Source organism: Drosophila innubila, assembly GCF_004354385.1.
Source record: "Drosophila innubila isolate TH190305 chromosome 2L unlocalized genomic scaffold, UK_Dinn_1.0 4_B_2L, whole genome shotgun sequence".
Lineage (NCBI taxonomy): Eukaryota > Metazoa > Arthropoda > Insecta > Diptera > Drosophilidae > Drosophila > Drosophila innubila.
In genome coordinates, this window is record NW_022995372.1 from 2,435,390 (window position 1) to 2,453,977 (window position 18,588).

Sequence of the window (18,588 nt, forward strand, 5' to 3'; positions counted from 1 at the left end):
CGATCCATTTGCTTGCAATGCAATAATGCTAAGTGCTCCACAGACATGAAGCATGACTTGAACAAAAGGCCCAAAAGAGACTTTGGAACAGAGACAGAGAGAGAGAGAGAGAGAGAGGGAGAGAGAGAGAGAAAAATAGAGGGAGAGAGATAAACCAAGAAGCTAACATTTCTTGTAGGCCAAAATGTTGATGGATTTTTGTTAATAACTCTCTCTTAACTTTTTCTTCTTCACAGGAACCGTAACGATCATAATTTATTATTAATTTTTAATTAAGAAATTAAACTTACTTATTTTTAATTTATTAAGCAAACATTTTTAATTTATAAAATTCATTTAAGTAATATTTATTTTTATGAATATTTAATATCAATTTTTACACAATATAAAAATTAAAGTTATTTCTCAATATTTATTATGGTTAATGCAAACACTGAAAAATAATATTAATGTTATATTATTGTTAAAAAAAAGAGTTATATTATGGTTTTAAATAAAAATGTAATTATTTCATCATAAAACAAAAAGAGAGTAAAAATTAATTTTAATGATTAAAATAATTATTAGTAATTACCTGCTAAGAACATGCATATTTTAATTGAGATTAATGAATCTAACAAGTTTTCAAATGCTTAAAGCTGATTATTGAGGCTTCGAATTCACTTTCTGGGCCGTATCATCATTACGGCACTTTTTAGGGAATAATTCAGACCCCGAAAGGTATGCCAATTGACGCCTCTTTGAAGTGTGAAGTTATTATACTTGCCCGCCAAGTTGCTGTAAGAATTCAAGTTAATAACAGAGAAAAACAAATGAACATTTCATCATACCTCCGTTGACATTTATCGTACCACCAGGCGCCATTGCTGTACTCGGCACAGTTTCCCCCATTCCAATTATCATTTTTCCGATCAAATGTGGTAAATTTCATGGTATGATGATATGTTAGTGAATCACCAGCTGTGCCACTGGCTTTTCCCAACGTATTTAAAGCATATTGTTCATCCTCGTCTGTGATACCAAATCTGTCATAAGTCTCAAATGCTTCAATTCCATCATTATCCTCGAGAATCACAAGCAGCTCCTGACTAAAGTCTGCTGTAAGTGCGTGTATTTTGTCGAGTCCCAAGAAGAATTCACCCTCCAAATTCCCGAAACCCTTTTGTAAGTGTTCCAGTTTCGATAAAAGTTTTCACTTCCATCCAAACGACGCAGAATGATCGTCCAACCGCCTTCTCTAGTGTCCACATCGCAAGCCACTTTAAAAGGGTGTTCACTGTAGCTAGCTATAAGTATCTCGTACACTCCACTATGTTTAGCACTTGCAGTAGCCTCAGCACAATTGCGTCCATAAAATCTCAAATTATGCATAGATGCTTCCTTAGTTAAATCATTGTTTAGCTTTTCCTGTCCATGTAACTCCGCTCTGGAAAAAGTATAGTTTAGATTTAAATTGAATAGATTTCAAGTTAAGGAAACTTACTCCAATACGGTTACCTGCGAATTTGTAGAATACAATTCATTTGTCTCGTTGAACTCCACACTCTGAATAGAATCAGAAAGCACTCCACTTATAATTAAAATAATGCAAATTATTCTGGACAACATATTTGTTACTGTAATTAACCGAATTCCGACTGAATTGGTCTGAAATTCAGGAGCGTTTTTATACGAAAATTTGTACAGCAAATTCAATAATTTCTTATCATTTAACACTATATAATCTATGAATATAGTATATGTTGACAATATTTATGAGATGATAGTATAAATACTCGTAATCATACAATATCAGATTCTGAGGATTGATATCAATTTTAAAGAGCTCTTTAATCGAAATGAAGTAAATTCAAAAATAACAACAGTCAATACTCCCTAAACTCGACTGTTGATAATTTTCAATAATACTTACCTATGAGAATGAATCCAGGAAATCAAACCGAAACAAATATTGGTTTCCACTTCGGTTCTTAAAAATTTATTTATTGCGGCTATGGGTTCGGGTTCAAATTGTTCGTTTCTGGGACAGTTTCGGTGTTATTCCCTGAATAAAACCGTGCTAAACAATAAAATTAATAATAATAAATAAATTAGTTAACATTTTTCAGCATATTATTTAATTTGGTGAAGTGCGGCTATAATTCTGCACCTTGCATAAAACAAAAATAAATCATAACGGTAAAAGTTTCCATGGAGAGTGACGATGTTTATTATCTCTATTCCCCTATTTTTAATGATCTTTCAAGCGGTAATCTTAAAATTTTTCTAGCTCCACTCTTTCTATGCGTAAACTGAAAAAACTGGGTGCGGCTATGTATTTGCACCAATGTTTAGTAACTGTAAACTGTGCAGATTTCCCAGATGTTGGCTCATTAAATAGTCCAAAAGGCTTTTCGCCAGTTGCCACTTTTCAGCTGGGAAATAATCAGAATGTGACACACATGTTTGTCTCCGCATTTCTTGTGTTTAATTGGATTTAGAGCTAAACTTGAGCAGCTGGCTGTAAGGCAATCATTTTCATCTTTACTTGCACAGTGGGCGTAATATACGTTAATACACTGAAAATAATAGTAAGAACTCTTTGATCACAAGTCACATTTTTGATATTCTTTTTTCTAAAAATATTTTTATATTCCTTATATTTTGTTATTTTTTTACAAATTCCGTTTTTCTTTGTAAGCTTGTTAAAACTAATTATTTCAAGATGTTACTGCACAAACACAATTATGTATTTACTTAACATAAAAGACATGACACCTTAAAAAAGTATTCCCTGGAGTGAGAAACCGAGTGGATTTAAATATTTTCTGATCCTAAGGTTTGTAAAAATTAAATATACATAAACTTTTGGGTAATAGTCAAAAAAACTATAAACTTAAACTAATATGTTTAATATGCGATAGAAAATATATGTATTCAAAAATGAATTATAAGACTCATTTATTCAGAAATACAGCTTGATATACAGGGAAAAATCGTCTCGAGTTTGAATGCTCATTAAGAATGAAAAAAATAATGTACACCTTCTTCCAGCTGTGCCATAAATTTCATTAACGTTACCTTTGATTTTTATTAGTGCATATTCGAGGGTATTTTATAAAGTACAACCACAAGTTGAGAAGCGACGACAAATTCAAGTGTAAATTTCACTTGAACTGATAATTTCACTCAATTTGTGCGCGCTGATGAGCAAAGTTTTCCCATTTGCATGCGACTACGTGTGCCACGCCCACCACCTATCCCCCACTGCCCCCCTCTACAACCCTTAGCAACACTGAAAATATATATATATTTTACTCTATGGAATGGAGGTGGAAGTAGGTGAAAAGATGGTATTTTTGGGTATGATTACAGCTTTCTTCTATTGGTCTGATTTCTTTGCTGTCTCTCTCTCTTTCTTCTTCCCCTCTTTAGCTTCATGCTGCGCGACTTTCTTATCGTTTTTCTTCTTTTTGAAGCTGAGCTGAAGGTGCCAATTAGGGATTTCCGCCTCAATTACTTTTCGTGAGCGCACGAAAACCCAAAGTTTTGTATGATTTTCGCATGACAAACTTGCAACTTGCCCCCTCTCTCACTCTCTCGCTGTCTCCCTCTCTCCGCCGTCCATTAGACTGAGTGCTGCTTCCTTTACCAGAGTATTTACTTCCTTCAAAAATGTAATTGGAACTGCGCCTCGTCTACTTCTCTATTCTTAAGTAAAAAACCAAAAAAAAAAAGAGAGAAAATATAGAAAAAGTTTGGTGCGTGCTTAAAAATTCGTATTGCATTTTCCATGTTTCATCAGCGAAAAAGCAAATGGGAAAATAGTTTTATGCTGCTCTAGAAGCTAAGAGATTTAAATTGGTGGGAGATTTGATTGGTAGAATTCATAATTGTGAATTAAGAAGAGAAATCAGTCACAGTTTGTCACAGTTTAATTACATTTGATTTGGCCAATAATATGATGAAATCATGTTGCATTTACCGCAGTGGCAAGTTGCCACAAGTTGCACTTACGTACGTGCATAACATGAAATCAAGTCAATGCGTCAATCATCTGAAGGTTTTTCGAACTGTATTTTGTGCAAGCCACACAATGTTGCAACAGTCATTATTGTAGGCCGAAATCAAAGTTCATTATTATTGTTGCTGCAGCCTTGTGGCAAGCACAATCAAGCCGACAAAAGCAGCCTGGCGTATACGTAATATTTAATTGCAGCAAACTCAACTCAACTGAACTGAACTGAGCTGCATATTGGCTGTGCGGCTTTTGTCATTGATCAAGTTTCCGTACAAAAGCGCCAAGAAAATGAGCAATGCATGCCGCATAAATCATGTGGAATGCGGCATGTGGCATGTTGCAAGAGGAGACTGCAGCTCTGGTCGCCAAAAAACCGAGGCGAAAGCTCATCAACTAAATGCAAAAGCTGCTCGACAAGTGCTCTGTGTACTACAAGAATAATTGACGACGATGAAGGATAATGAGCACACACATACACACACACTCACACACATATACAACACACACACAACACACTTACACACGCACAGACAGACAACAAGGCCTGTGCAGCTGCAGCGCACTGTAGAACAAATAGGCATTTTTTAAAGAACTTTTTTTGCGAATGTATAAGACTTAAATATATATTTAAGTTATTAAAATAATTTTTTTTTTATGGTTTCTTAAAACAGGATTTCTATACTTAGTCAACGAAAGACATGTTTTTTTTTTTGAAATGAGTGTATTAAATATGACTTCATATAACTGGGACCGTAACGATCATTAATTGTTATATTATAATTTGTAATTTTTTTTTATAATTAATAATTAGTTAAAAAGATATAAAATAATAAATTAGTTAAAATTCTTTTTTGAGCCTTTACGACAAAAAATATGAAATAAAAATTTGTTTCTTGTTGATAAAAATTAAAGAAAAAAAAAATTTGTTAATTTTAAAGTTATTTTTATAATAGTAGAAGCTTAGTGCCATTAACTCAAAAATAATGTTATGGTATTGCTTTAATATCGATGTAGACGATTGTTATGTTTTCTTTTTTTTATTGGTATTGTTTAAAGGTGTAAATTCAAACTGTAAAAAGCACTTAAGATCAAAATGTAAAATTTGTTAAGATAAAAATAAGAAGAACAGAAACAAAAACAATTAAGTGGTCGATCAATTGGCAATAATTCATAGATTTACAATTATCGAGTTTTACAAAATCACTTTTTTTGAATAGGGGTTAGAAGGAAAGTATGCAAAAAATTTACAGTATTGGAAAATAACCGGAATTTTTCAATTTTGATGCAGAATCGAATAAGATTCCAATAAATTATGAAATAGATGTTTCGAAAGGCTAAGATTAGGCAAAGTAAAGACAGTTTGAAGTTTTTGAAAAAGCCTAAAGTAAAAAGAGCCTGATTTTTGACCCATTGTTGTAATGGGAGCTATTCGTATAATAAAGCTGTTCGAATTAAATTATATTTTGACAAAGTGATTATTATTATATTATTTCTCGAAAAATCTTGCGAATTTGTTTTGAATACCCTAAGAAAATAAAATATATGCATATGAAACCATTACGATAATTTCCACCTTTTCTTCTAATTAAAAATAAAATAAAAGCCAAAAAGTCGTTTTTCGTTTTAAGTTTCGAATTATTTCCCAAATTTAATGGAAACATCCCATGGTGCAACGCTAGTTGAAGAAGAATGAAGGATGACTGAAGCTGAAACTGAAACTGGAGTCAAGGCAACAGGATGCTCTCTGTCTGTCTCACTGTCTGTCGGTCTGTCTGACTATTATAATCCTGCGGAAACACTTGAAAATGATGGATGAAAATTATCGTTTTCTGCAACGCATGCAAATCCGCAAAATTACTTGCGAATGATTAATGCAAAGGCTTCATTTGCTTGAATATCGCTTACGTCATCATCATCAGTATCATCATCGTTAAGCTAACCATATCATAATTAAAAAAGGCATACGAGGGAGGGGGAAAGGCAGCTGAACTTCACTTGAAATTCATATTTTAAATATTCGTCAGTCAATTAGAGATAGAAAAAGACTCGACACCAAAAATTTGCATTCGAGTGGAAAATTATGAAATTAATATTCAGTCAACTCGACATTGCAGAGGTGGTGAGGGAGGAAAGTGAGGAGAAGGAAAAAGGAAAGAAGGGAGGGAGGCAGGGGAAAGGACCTGTCCTGGCCAATAAATGTCACGAGTCTCCCAAGTTTCCCTATGCAAATATTTTAGTTGGGCAAGTTGTCAACGCAAATACAAAACTTGCTCTAACATTGTCAATTTGATGAGACATTTAAATATTTGACACTCCAAAATGTGTGTAAGCGTATATAAGTGTGAATTTGTGTGTGGGTGTGTGTATAAATTAATCTCTTTGTCCGTCTCACTGACTCACTGATCATTACCCAGCCCAAACCATAAGACCCAGGAGACTGAAATTTTCACCCAACATTACTGAGACATTTTATTCGTGCAATAAGACGGTTCGGGTCAACTTCGGGGTCAAAGTTTACACTTTGAGAAAATTGCGAAGTTTGAAAAAGTCAGTTTTAGTAAATTAAATGTGATTTGCATTCCATTTTTTTGTTCATATCTTTTGATTCTTTTTGAATTATTATTATTTCAATGCACCAATTATAAGTTTTATTAATTGTAACATCAGTAAGTAATTAATAAAAATATACAGTTTTCATCATGGAAAGCTATATTGTAAAAGCCAATTGCTTGTTTATTTGAAGCCACACAATTACTCTTGAATAGATAAGAGAACTGATAAGTTTTCAAATAATTTCATAACACGCGCACTGATTGCATAGCTATCGACTTATCGATAATTGATAAATCTTATCAGTATTTACTGCAAGTGCGGCTCAATATATAAAATTGTTGTAATTTGTTCAGTTGCATACTTATAAGATAAATCAATAGGAACACATTCTTTTCGTTTTTATGCTTTTATTTTATTATAAATAATTTAAATAAGTCACCAATTAAGGTATGGTATCACTGCTGCCAGTCAGCTCCAACTCATTTCAACTATCTGGCAACACCCAACAGTGGCAGCGATTTACTTGCAGCCCTGTCAAAATTTTGCAAAAAGTTTTACTCGCGTCCATCGAAAACGCAACAAAAGCAAAAAAGTATTAAATGTGTGACAATTGCAAGATATTTATATAAAATAAACAATTGCAAGAAAGAGACAGTGAGTTAACGCGTACTTAATTGCCAGCTGACTGTGAAATGGAAGCGCTAATTCCAGTTATCAACAAATTACAAGATGTCTTCAATACCGTTGGCTCTGACTCAATACAATTGCCGCAAATTGTTGTACTCGGCAGCCAGGTAAGTGAATCTAACAACATGGCATTGACTGTGGCAACTTTAAAATATAATAAATGCAAATCACTCGAAAATCGGTTCAACTATTATATTTGCAATAAATGTACTTGGTTTAATTATATAACTTGCCGATGCCGGCACGTACATACATATATACTATGTACTATATGTATTTGTTAACAAATGTTTTCAATTACCCATTGTTGTTGTTGTTGTTGTTGTTGCTGTGATTGTCGTCAAGTGCTGTGCGAGAGATTCTTAAATAGCTCCAATTCTGTTTATATAATTGAATGCAACCGCAGCTGCTGACTATGAAAAATCGATACCCATTTCAAGGCACATAAAACAACAATATCTACAACAGCTGCTGTGACACATTCCTACACACACACAAACAGGCATGTTATATATTGTATGTTTTGTTTTAATTAACGCTTAAAAGCTGCAATTAATTCTTAATTAATTGTCAATGCATGTACTCGGAAGTCTCCACGGTTCTTTGGAGAGATTTTTGTGGAAGTTGCAGCAGAGTTCATTTGCACAGCCAGTGCTGCCAACTCTACAAGACCTAAAAAAAGCTATAACAACATTTTAAAATAGCTAGAAAACGCTGGAAAATCTGCGAGAAAGCTAGAAAGAAACACTAAGCAAATAACCTATAGAGCAAACTTTCAGTTGTATTAAATAAGTTTCCAATAGGTTATTTGCTTAATGATTTAACTTTAAAAATAGCTCGAATTCCCGCTAGCAAATATTTCATAGTTTTTCCCGTAATTAACATTCGAAAAACTACAGATCTGGTGGGAAAACAGCTGAGTTGCCAACACTGTCTTTGAAGTCTTAGAACAAAACTGTCTATTCCTTTGTAAAGTTGCACTTCCAAATCTTCCAATGAGATCCAATTCTATAGGAATTGCTGATCTTTCAGTTTTAACACAGTATGCTCAACAGTCTTTACCCCTTTGTGATATTTATGTAAAAGCTACTGCGCGACCATATTAATACCCTGTAACCATTAAAAATGGGCAAAGCAAAATGTATAATGTTTGTGTTGAATGTATGTAAATATATATTCTAGAACAGTATTATCAGCCGAGTCGATCGAGCCCTGTCTGTCCGTCGGTTAGAACACGTAGATCTCTGAGAATATAAGAGCTAGGGATTTCAAACTTATTATGTAGGTTTTAGAATTCCGTTCGCAGATCAAGTTTTTATTTATAGATCAGAGTATTATATCATATAGCTGCCTTAGGAACGATTTTTGATTTTTAAGATTTTTTAAGATACATCTGTAGACATATAATTTCAAGACTTGAAATAGAAAAATACAGAAATAAACAATCCTTATAGTTTTCTTGACTAGTATAATAAGCACTACATTGACATAGTTACCAATTTAAATGTTATTATAATGTCTAATTGCAGAGTTCGGGTAAAAGTTCCGTTATCGAGAGCATTGTGGGACGCTCGTTTCTGCCACGAGGAACGGGTATCGTGACGAGGCGTCCTCTGATTTTGCAGCTGATTCACTGTCCACTCGAGGATCGGGAGCATCGCTCAGCGGAGAATGGTAAGCGTTAATTTCAATAGAATCGAATTGTATTAAAGACGTTCTTCCTCCTCTTCTCTGTCTCTCCAGGCACTGTCAATGCTGAGGAATGGGGACGCTTTCTGCACACGAAGAAATGCTTTACGGACTTCAATGAGATCCGGCTTGAGATCGATAATGAAACGGAGCGTGTGGCGGGCAACAACAAGGGCATCTGCCCAGAGCCCATCAATCTGAAGATCTTCTCGACGCGTGTCGTTAATCTGACGCTGGTGGATTTGCCGGGCATTACCAAGGTGCCAGTGGGTGATCAACCGGAGGATATTGAAGCGCAAATTAAGGATTTGGTCATCAAGTACATTGAGAACCCCAATTCAATTATTTTGGCTGTGACGGCTGCCAACACAGACATGGCAACCAGCGAGGCCCTCAAGCTGGCCAAGGATGTGGATCCCGATGGCAGACGCACTCTGGCCGTCGTCACCAAGCTGGATCTCATGGATGCGGGCACAGATGCCATTGATATACTGTGTGGACGTGTCATTCCCGTCAAGCTTGGCATTATAGGTGTGATGAATCGTTCGCAACAGGACATTATCGATAAGAAGAACATTGATGAGCAAATGAAGGACGAAGCGGCGTTCCTGCAACGCAAATATCCCACACTTGCCACACGCAACGGCACACCGTATCTGGCCAAGACACTGAATCGCCTCCTAATGCATCACATACGCGACTGTTTGCCCGATCTTAAGGTGCGTCCCATAACCTATAGCTTTTTTAATGACATTAATTGTACACTACAGGGGTATATTGTATTGTATAAGTATGTATTAGAAAGATAGAGGGCATTCCGACTACATAAAGTTTATTTATTCCATACTTTAAAAGAACTATACATCCTAAAATTGTTGTCAAGGCTTTAAAAAGCTATTAAAAAAAGCCAGAAAATTTAGGAAATCTGCAGGAAAGCCGAATTGAAAGTTATCATAGTTTTTAAGTTGATTTCATGATCATTTTTTATGAAAATTTATGAAATAGCAACCAAAGACGATTAGAACTGTGATGTTTTCTATATTGTAGACGTTCAAAATAATCGCATTACTATATATATATATATTTAAATTGAGTATAGGGTACCTCAGAGTCGATAATTCAACTAAAGCGTTTTTAATTGAAATTCCTTGGCTTTTCCAGACACGCGTGAATATAATGTCGACGCAATTTCAATCACTGCTCAACTCTTACGGCGAGGATGTGTCCGACAAGAGTCAAACACTGCTCCACATCATAACCAAGTTCTCCAGCGCCTACTGTTCCACAATTGAGGGCACAGCGCGTAATATCGAGACGACGGAATTGTGTGGCGGAGCGCGTCTTTGTTACATTTTCCATGAGATCTTTGGACGCACCTTGGACTCGATACATCCGCTGGCGGGACTAACAAAAATGGACATTCTTACGGCCATCAGGAATGCGACGGGTCCGAGGCCAGCGCTCTTTGTGCCCGAAGTGTCCTTTGAGCTGCTGGTGAAGCGTCAGATTCGCCGCCTGGAGGAGCCGTCGCTGCGTTGCGTTGAACTGATCCACGAGGAAATGCAGCGCATTGTGCAACATTGCGGCAACGAGGTGCAACAGGAGATGCTGCGGTAAGTCAACTCAATTGTCCCACCGGTAATCACCAAAACATAGTTTTTAAATCAATGTCTACTCCCCGATTTAAATGTATTTATTTTTGAGTTTATAGCATGTTATTACAGCATATCTTTAGTGTTTTTAGTCATATTCTGGCTAAAACTATTGTTAAGATCAGGACTTTAAAAACTTCATAGAATCAAAGGACTAATTGTCTTTAAACATAATTTTCGTCCTTGCAAGGACTAAAAACACAAAATTTTTGAGCTCATAAAGCTGGGACATAGAATTTATTGATTACTTAAGAACTATGGGATCTTGGTAAGACATACTAAAATTGACCGGAGTTTACGAATTTGAGTTGCCATTTTTTGTTAAAAAAAAAAAAACACCGAAGAACCTGTTCCATGGTAACTTTTATATTAAAATAATTGAATGACAAATTGCCAGAGAACGTAAGTTTTATTGAAATTTATTTAAAATACAATTAATAGCTATAATTTTTTAATTCAGTTTTGTTTCTAATCTATAAAAATTAATAACCTACAAAAAGCTTACAACTCAAATTAAATTCTTCCGTTCTTTCTTCCAGTTTTCCCAAGTTGCATGAGAAGATTGTCGATGTGGTGACTCAGCTGCTGCGTTGTCGTCTGCCGGCCACAAATGTGATGGTCGAGAATATTGTGGCAATTGAGTTGGCCTACATAAACACCAAGCATCCAGATTTCCACAAGGAAGCTGCTTTGGTGCCCAGTCTACTCAAGACCGATAACGATCCCTATTCACAATCGCGTCGCACGAACACGCCACGCAACAATATGTCGCCCCAAGTCTCGTCACACAGTACGATGACACAGAACCAGCAACACTCGCAACAGTCACAGGCGCAACTGCAAACACAACAACAACAACAGCAGCAGCAGCAACAACAACAACAACAGAATGATAACCATGATCAGGTAATGAAAAATCTTTAACGAAAAATATATGTTAAAAAAAAGCTAGTGAACTTCTTTAAACTGAATTTCATAGGCACAAAGTAGGTTCAATTAGAAAAATCTCTTTTCCCTGTACCTATATATTACAGAAGACTCCTACAACTCCAAAAATAATATTATATATCAGTATCAACCACAAGTTTTGACTGTAACTTTACAATCAGCTATATTATAAAATTAAAAAGTATTTTCTGCAAAGGAAGCATCCTTTAAATTCTCGAAAATAATAATTTTTTTGTTATTTTAAATATCGAATTTTAAACTTTCATTAACTCCTTGTCTTATAATTAGCGAAAATCAAAGATTTTTAACCTGTTTTAGAGACTTAATACCTCTTTTTTAATAAATCGTACTAAAAACTACAAATATATTAATTTGTAAGGATTTTAAGATTAAACTACCATAACTTGATATAAACTGAACCGACTTACATACGAAATGTATTTTTCATCTGGATTCGTCTTCTAAATTCATTCGACATTTGAATTTTATGAAATTTGTAAAAATATTTTTGAATGCGTTTATTAAATTTGTTTTAATTGTTTTATTTTACAAAAATTATAAAAAATCTTTAAATAATGTACCGCATTTAGTTGATAAAAGAGTTCTATTTTCTTAGATAACTTCTACATTTTATGGACTGCTTTCATCAAGGGTAGGTTGTGCTTTCCATCCCTTTTTCTTGTTGAAAAAAAATCTGAGTTATGCATAGCCCTTCATTTCAGTAAATTAAGCTATCAGTCATATTAATTGTGAACATAATATATTTAATATATATCATTACCTTTCATTAATGAACTCTGTACTGATATTTAATTTTCTTCACAGAATCATGTTGGCGAGAACTCAACGGGCTCCTGGTTATCAAACATTTTACCACCTGCTCCTAATCGTGCCGACAGCATTGAGAACTCGGCGAGCAACACTCCGGTGCATAACAATATGGTCAGTCCATTGAAGCCCGTCAATCTGCTACCCGATGTGCCGGCTCTGCACAATCCACGTCGTCTTACCGACAAGGAGCAAAAGGATTGTGATGTCATTGGTTCGTTTAAATTAAATAGATATTAATCTTATATACACTTCTATTCACTATAGGAATTTTAACACTATATGAACTTAAACATCATAAAAGGGAGTGATATTTACATCAAAAAACAATAGAAATAATGGAAATTATAAGTTCTTGAATAGTTTTGTAATGAAATTAGGAGAAAAAAAACGGGATTTGGAAAGCAAAAAATAAGTGAAATCTCCTATCAAAAATTTTTTATTAAAAAAGTCACTTGTTTTATTTTTATTAAAACACACCTGATTTTTAATAAAATATTTTTTGTTTTCCAATTCGTTTTTCTTAATTAGCTTTTCTAATAATGCAGTTTCTATGGTTCTGTAATGCAATTTTCCATTATTTTTATTAAAAGTCACTATTGATTAATATTTTGGTTAACTTTCAGAAATATTCAATAAGAAAATACTAGTAAAATCAAAATTACTTTTTTACTAATATTATTCAAGCAGTTTATTTCTAATTGAATGTAAACAGAATTTTTATTATTTAAATTTTATTTCATTCCATCGCTATTATTTTTTTTAACTTTACAGAGCGTCTGATCAAATCGTATTTCTATATTGTGCGCAAATCAATACAAGACTCTGTACCAAAGGCAATAATGCATTTCTTGGTTAACTACGTTAAGGACAATTTGCAAAGTGAACTGGTTACACATCTGTACAAGTCGGAGAAGGCTGAAACACTGCTTAATGAGTCCGATCACATTGCAGTGCGTCGGAAAGAGGCGGCAGATATGTTAAAGGTGCGACTCGTCTATTATTAAATATTCCAATCAATAATAAAACTTACTTGTTTATTAATAGGCTCTCACGCGTGCTAATCACATTATTAGCGAAATACGCGAAACTCACATGTGGTAAAAAGTGGGAAAAAGGAGTGCGTATTGCCGCCAGATATTGGATATGATATTGGAGCCTGTTTCGACCAAAAACAAAAATATAACAAGCAATTAAAAAGCATGCAAAGGCATATATCAATCGACACTATTTATTGCAGACAACTTTGAAATCGAAACAACTTTGCTTTGTTAAATGTTTCCTTCTCCCCACATTAAAAACTAGCAACACATTATATAGTATATATAGCTTTAAGTACATCTTGAGAACACTTTCCCATTGCGCTGCATTTGAAGAGTCGAAAGTGCATTCAAATTCGACTTGGACTCCACAGCATTTTTCAACATGATTTGATCCTATTTAAAGCATGCGAAATGTTAAAATGATGTCTCAATGTAATATTTTGGTTTTGTTTTAAGTTCAATTCATGCACTTATTACATTTTTGAATAGACAAATAAAATGAGAAACGGTTGATTAATTACTTAATAAAAATTGAGAGTTTTTAAGCACTGGTTTTAAGTCTGCATTAGAACAGGGAATGAAATTGTTCATTAAAATCGAAATCGAGATCTAGAGGAAAATAATTTTTTTAACGAAATTAATCAAATTGAAATGTAGAACGAATTTAGAGGCCAAACCACAATTAAAATGACATTCTGCTAGAAAATCGGTTAAGATTTGACAAAGTTATGAGTGCTTGAAATTGGTCAGACTTTGGATCTAGCAACTTTACAAGTCCAAATTTTTCCTCGATTTGACATGATTTTTTACAAGAAAATTAAAGGTCTCAGAATCAAGTTGTAAGTGTTGTTTTATTGTAATTAAGATAGAAGGAGTTGATTAAAAGTGAAAACTTGAGAATCAAAATTTTCAATTTTCGAAATTCCAAAGGGGGGACCCTTAGCATCGATGTCGTGATTTAAAGGAAAATAATTTTTTTCACGAATATAATATAATTTGAACGCAGAATGAATTTAGAAATCGAACCATGATCATAGTGACATTCCGCTTGAAAATCGGTTCACTTTTGACAAAGCTATGAGTGTTTGAAGTTGGTCAGTCTTTGGATCTAGCAACTTTCCAAGTCAAAACTTGTGTTATTTTATTCTTTTCATTCAAATGTATTGATTATAGTCAGATTTTTATAATTATCTTTATCATTGATTAAAATTTTTTAAAATCATCATATAATCTTTAAAGTGCTAAAAGATTTGAATTGGGATTTTTGTTATGCTTATAAATTGATAAATACAAAAGGCAGTTTTTATAATAAAAAACTTTAATACTTGAATACGAGTTAAAATCTAATTTGGAAAACTGTTGTCATTTCTTATTTCTCATTTCCGGCAATAAATCAAACTAGGGCTTTCAAGCTTCGACCGTGACTTGGATTTCGGCTGTTGTTGCGGGTTAATCAGTTTAGGTGTTTAATGATGATCCTACAACATTTATGACTATATGTATTTGAAGTTGCTTGTCTTTGTTTTTCAAGCCCGATTCGTGTCGGAAAGTACACGAACAATGCAGCCGACGCCGCCTTTGGCGAACGCCTTTTCATGCCACTGCAACAGATGGCCGCTGGATCCCTCGGAGGGTATTTCAAAGCCCCGATATATATACTTCATGAGCACATCGATCAGATCGTTTTGATCCAACGTATCAATGGCCTGATCCATTTGTGTTGATTTGATTGATAACAGCACCCGCAGCGTTATGTTTAGGGCGTTGTCCTGCAAAGTATCAAAGTAATTATAAACAATCTTAATTCATTTAAAGTTGACGCATTTGCTTACCTTGACATGCTGGTTCTTGCAACGTAATGGGGCATTCTGCAGTGCACTGAGCAGCGCCTCAACACTTTTCCCTTTGGTCAGCAGCGATGTGATTTCATTCTCATCCGGGCCAGCGGCAGAGCTGTCGACGCCATCATCTTCCCGGAAATTATCCTCGTTGTATTGATCGACGTCGATCTTACGAAATGCATTGCTTGACGTATTTTTTGCCATATTTGTGGGTTTGTTTTTAATTCACAGTTTTTCTCAATGCTTTATTTCTTTTATGTAGCAAAAATGATTCACAAATGTCGGAACAGATGTGAAACCAGGGCTGCAGCACTTACACTGCAGGGCTGTTTGCCAACACCGGCAACATCATGGTGCAGCCCTGACAACACACTCAAACTGTTTTTAGCTATATGGCAGCACTATTTTGATAAACACCGGCAACATCGTTGTCCAGCCCTGGCAACACAACAAAAACCCAGCTGTGTGGCAACATTTGCTTAGCACGTAAGTTTCATTTAACAAATAATAACAAAATTGATTAGAAAATTCCCTTTTTACAAACAGAATGACTAAATTCTTGGGAATTGATCGCCTGGGTCGACTGTTCCAGGCCATACGCGAAGCCGGCGGTCTGAAGCAAGCCTATCTGAAGCTGTACAGGTGAGAAAATGCAAAACGCTCTTATATAAGTTGCAAAAAATTCTTAATCTTATACTTATAAACAGAAATGATGATCTGAAGACGGGCACTCTCGTTGGCATTGATAAGTACGGCAACAGGTACTTTGAGAATCCCTATTACTTCTACGGCAGAAACCGCTGGGTGGAGTTTGCACCTCATGTGAACATGAACTACGATGGATCCCAAATTCCTGCCGAGTGGTTCGGATGGATGCACTACAAGGTGAGCACGGAGGGCGGAATTATAAGTTATGCATCTGGCGGGGGAGAATAACAAAAGTTGGATAGTATCATTGTTATTATGCCTCTGCAGAGGGAATTTTAATTTTGGATCAGGAAGGCGATCAGTGTTGCCAACTCTTTAGGGCCTTAAATCTATTAAAATCTTTGTGCAGATAAAAAGCTTTATGGTTTTAAGGCTGATTTTTCTTGATAAATTACCAATTTGTCATATTTCCATGATAAATGTTATTTAGAAAACTCTGTATTAAATTCTAAGATATGTTGCAAGAGTATTACCTTGAATCCAAATAAGTTAATAATTATTTCTACATTGTTGAAATCAAAAATTTATTAAATTTGACTGTGTAAATATATGTAAGTCTTTAAATAACCATTAAAAGTGAACCAATGCGCTTTAAACTCTTGTATATTAAAATGATATTTTAAAATACCTGAAAATGTTAAGACCAAGCTGTATAAGAAATTGTTGTAGATATATTTCTGTTCTTTCTTGGTAGATCTCTAATTCTAATTTTTTGTTAAATATTTCTTATTGCAGACGGATTTGCCTCCCATTCGCGATGGCTGCAGACCCAAATACAAATGGATTGCTGATCACAGTGAGAATCTTTCGGGAACCAAGGGTAACTAAAAAATCTTCAATACTATCAACCTATTGAAAAAATTTAATATAAAATTATATTATTATAGAGGCTTACATGCCCTACACTACAACACCACCGAAAGTGGAGGCCTGGAATCCCAAGACCAGCAAGAAGGATTAGGATCTTTATAATGATTTCTGTCGAGAATGTTAATAAAATGTTGCTGTATTTGATCTAGATTAGAAACTACAACTAATTGTAAGCGTTTTTTGACCATGATTTAATCAGGTAGCTTTTGCAATTTTCTTTTGGATTAACAGTTATTTAATTTGACAGATGGTCAACGGGGCTGCCGTACCGTGATACTTAAAACCATGATCGGTGCTGCCATTTGCCTTTTTTTGTGTATTTACCAACGGCTATTTAACTTAATTTCTTCAGGTCTTGGCGTTTTGTGAGGACAATTGCAGTTGTATGGGATGGGTTTTCTATAGGTTATTTGCTTAGTGCTTATATCAATTGCATTTATTTGAATTTTTTAGCCTGAATTTTTCTTACGAAACAGCTTTCATATTTAGACTTCAATATCTGGGCCTTATCATCATCACGGCTTTTTTCAGGGAGTAGTTCGGGCCTCGAAAACTATCCCAATTGACGCCCTTGCCCCAGGTAGGATCATTATATTTGCCCGTTAATTGGCTGTAAGAATTCAAGTTATTAAACGAAACTTTAAAAAACAGTTAACATTTTATCATACCTGTCGTGACATTTTTCGTACCACCAGGCACCCGTAAATCTTTCGGCACAGTTTGCGGCGTCAATATCATTGTCCCGATCAAACGTGGAAAATTTCATGCCCTTTTGTCTTGTCAGTGAGTCTCCTGCAGTTCCACGGGCTTTGCCCAAAGATAAGACATATTGCTCAACATTGTTGCCAATTGCAAAGTCATCATAAGTCTCAAGTCGTTCATCTGTCTCGAAGTCCTCAACGATCACAAGTAGCTCCTGCCTTTTATCTGCAGTTATTGCGTGTATTTTATCCAAACCTAAGAAGAATTCTCCATCCAGATCTCCAAATCCATTTTGATACTCAGTCCAGTTTCGATAAAAGTTGACACTGCCATCCATCCTTCTCAGGATAACAATCCATCCTCCTCCCCGAGTTTCCACATCGCAGGCAATTTTAAAGGGTTGTTTACTAAACTTGGGTACAAGTATTTCGTTGATCCCATTAGACTTGGCATTGTCACAATTGTGTGGGTTAAGAAGTCCTTCAATAAATTTACTCTGACGTTCCAGCTCCGCTCTAAGATATTGAATCTCTGATCCATTAAAAAGTCCATCCAGCAATTTTTGCGCACGATGCTGAATTTCCATAGTCTTATCAAGTTCATCATCCATCGACTTTACGTGACGCTCCTGCTCCGCTCTAAGAAATGGTTTAGTTTTGAAAAATTTCGATATTTCGTATCTTACCTCATCTCGGATACTTGAGAATCGCCTAAAAGAATTGAATTGGTCCCATTATTTTGAAAAAGTGGATTTGCTTCAGAGAGCACAGCAAATGTGCTGATTATAAAGATTGTGCAAATTGTTTTCAACATTATTCTGAAGTGAACTTTATTTAGAGAAGACTGACGGAGACAATGTTTCACTTGTTGAGAAGAATCGAATCTAAAGTGATACCCACAATCACTGGCGTTTTATATACCCTTCATGTACATATATTTTTTTGTGAAATAATCATATTATGTGACTTGACCCGACTTGGCTTAGAATTCATCGAATAATTCGAGCTTGATTTTTCCGAGAACATTAGACTCGAAGCTGGCTATCAGCATAAATGTAATAGTACGTT

General features: G+C 34.9%; 4 protein-coding genes and 1 long non-coding RNA gene across 5 annotated transcripts; 2 read left to right on the forward strand and 3 right to left on the reverse strand.

Annotated features, from left to right (window-relative positions):
- Positions 1-554: 554 nt before the first annotated feature.
- On the reverse strand, positions 555-1,585 carry LOC117780509. The gene is made up of 3 exons (XR_004617087.1): positions 1,484-1,585; positions 831-1,426; positions 555-777 (listed from the first exon to the last, which is right to left on the reverse strand). It is a non-coding gene; the product is annotated as an uncharacterized LOC117780509 (long non-coding RNA).
- Positions 1,586-6,989: 5,404 nt separating this feature from the next.
- Positions 6,990-13,677, forward strand: LOC117780496 (dynamin-1-like protein). The gene is made up of 8 exons (XM_034617053.1): positions 6,990-7,347; positions 8,770-8,914; positions 8,984-9,648; positions 10,091-10,542; positions 11,121-11,487; positions 12,355-12,571; positions 13,132-13,343; positions 13,405-13,677. The coding sequence occupies exons 1-8, from the start codon at positions 7,246-7,248 to the stop codon at positions 13,459-13,461; spliced, it is 2,217 nt and encodes a 738-aa protein (XP_034472944.1). The 5' UTR covers positions 6,990-7,245; the 3' UTR covers positions 13,462-13,677.
- Positions 13,678-14,706: 1,029 nt separating this feature from the next.
- Positions 14,707-15,563, reverse strand: LOC117780505 (actin-related protein 2/3 complex subunit 5-A). Its single transcript, XM_034617062.1, has 2 exons — positions 15,233-15,563; positions 14,707-15,169 (listed from the first exon to the last, which is right to left on the reverse strand). Exons 1-2 carry the CDS (start codon positions 15,443-15,445, stop codon positions 14,927-14,929), a joined length of 456 nt encoding a protein of 151 aa, XP_034472953.1. The 5' UTR covers positions 15,446-15,563; the 3' UTR covers positions 14,707-14,926.
- A 53-nt stretch (positions 15,564-15,616) lies between these two features.
- LOC117780507 (probable NADH dehydrogenase [ubiquinone] 1 alpha subcomplex subunit 12) lies at positions 15,617-16,986 on the forward strand. The gene is made up of 5 exons (XM_034617064.1): positions 15,617-15,727; positions 15,788-15,883; positions 15,949-16,126; positions 16,685-16,769; positions 16,837-16,986. Exons 2-5 carry the CDS (start codon positions 15,789-15,791, stop codon positions 16,908-16,910), a joined length of 432 nt encoding a protein of 143 aa, XP_034472955.1. The 5' UTR covers positions 15,617-15,727; position 15,788; the 3' UTR covers positions 16,911-16,986.
- A 242-nt stretch (positions 16,987-17,228) lies between these two features.
- On the reverse strand, positions 17,229-18,359 carry LOC117780503 (microfibril-associated glycoprotein 4-like). The gene is made up of 3 exons (XM_034617059.1): positions 18,207-18,359; positions 17,488-18,159; positions 17,229-17,429 (listed from the first exon to the last, which is right to left on the reverse strand). The coding sequence occupies exons 1-3, from the start codon at positions 18,332-18,334 to the stop codon at positions 17,312-17,314; spliced, it is 918 nt and encodes a 305-aa protein (XP_034472950.1). The 5' UTR covers positions 18,335-18,359; the 3' UTR covers positions 17,229-17,311.
- Positions 18,360-18,588: the final 229 nt, after the last annotated feature.

Coding starts and splice junctions, on each gene's coding strand:
- LOC117780496 (XM_034617053.1), top strand. CDS start 7,246: ATGGAAGCGCTAATTCCAGTTATCAACAAATTACAAGATGTCTTCAAT. Junction 12,572..13,131: donor AAAGGATTGTGATGTCATTG/GTTCGTTTAAAT, acceptor TTAACTTTACAG/AGCGTCTGATCAAATCGTAT. Junction 13,344..13,404: donor AGGCGGCAGATATGTTAAAG/GTGCGACTCGTC, acceptor GTTTATTAATAG/GCTCTCACGCGTGCTAATCA.
- LOC117780505 (XM_034617062.1), bottom strand. CDS start 15,445: ATGGCAAAAAATACGTCAAGCAATGCATTTCGTAAGATCGACGTCGAT. Junction 15,170..15,232: donor GCAAGAACCAGCATGTCAAG/GTAAGCAAATGC, acceptor GATACTTTGCAG/GACAACGCCCTAAACATAAC.
- LOC117780507 (XM_034617064.1), top strand. CDS start 15,789: ATGACTAAATTCTTGGGAATTGATCGCCTGGGTCGACTGTTCCAGGCC. Junction 16,127..16,684: donor TCGGATGGATGCACTACAAG/GTGAGCACGGAG, acceptor TTCTTATTGCAG/ACGGATTTGCCTCCCATTCG. Junction 16,770..16,836: donor GAATCTTTCGGGAACCAAGG/GTAACTAAAAAA, acceptor ATATTATTATAG/AGGCTTACATGCCCTACACT.
- LOC117780503 (XM_034617059.1), bottom strand. CDS start 18,334: ATGTTGAAAACAATTTGCACAATCTTTATAATCAGCACATTTGCTGTG. Junction 18,160..18,206: donor TCTCAAGTATCCGAGATGAG/GTAAGATACGAA, acceptor ACCATTTCTTAG/AGCGGAGCAGGAGCGTCACG. Junction 17,430..17,487: donor TACGAAAAATGTCACGACAG/GTATGATAAAAT, acceptor GAATTCTTACAG/CCAATTAACGGGCAAATATA.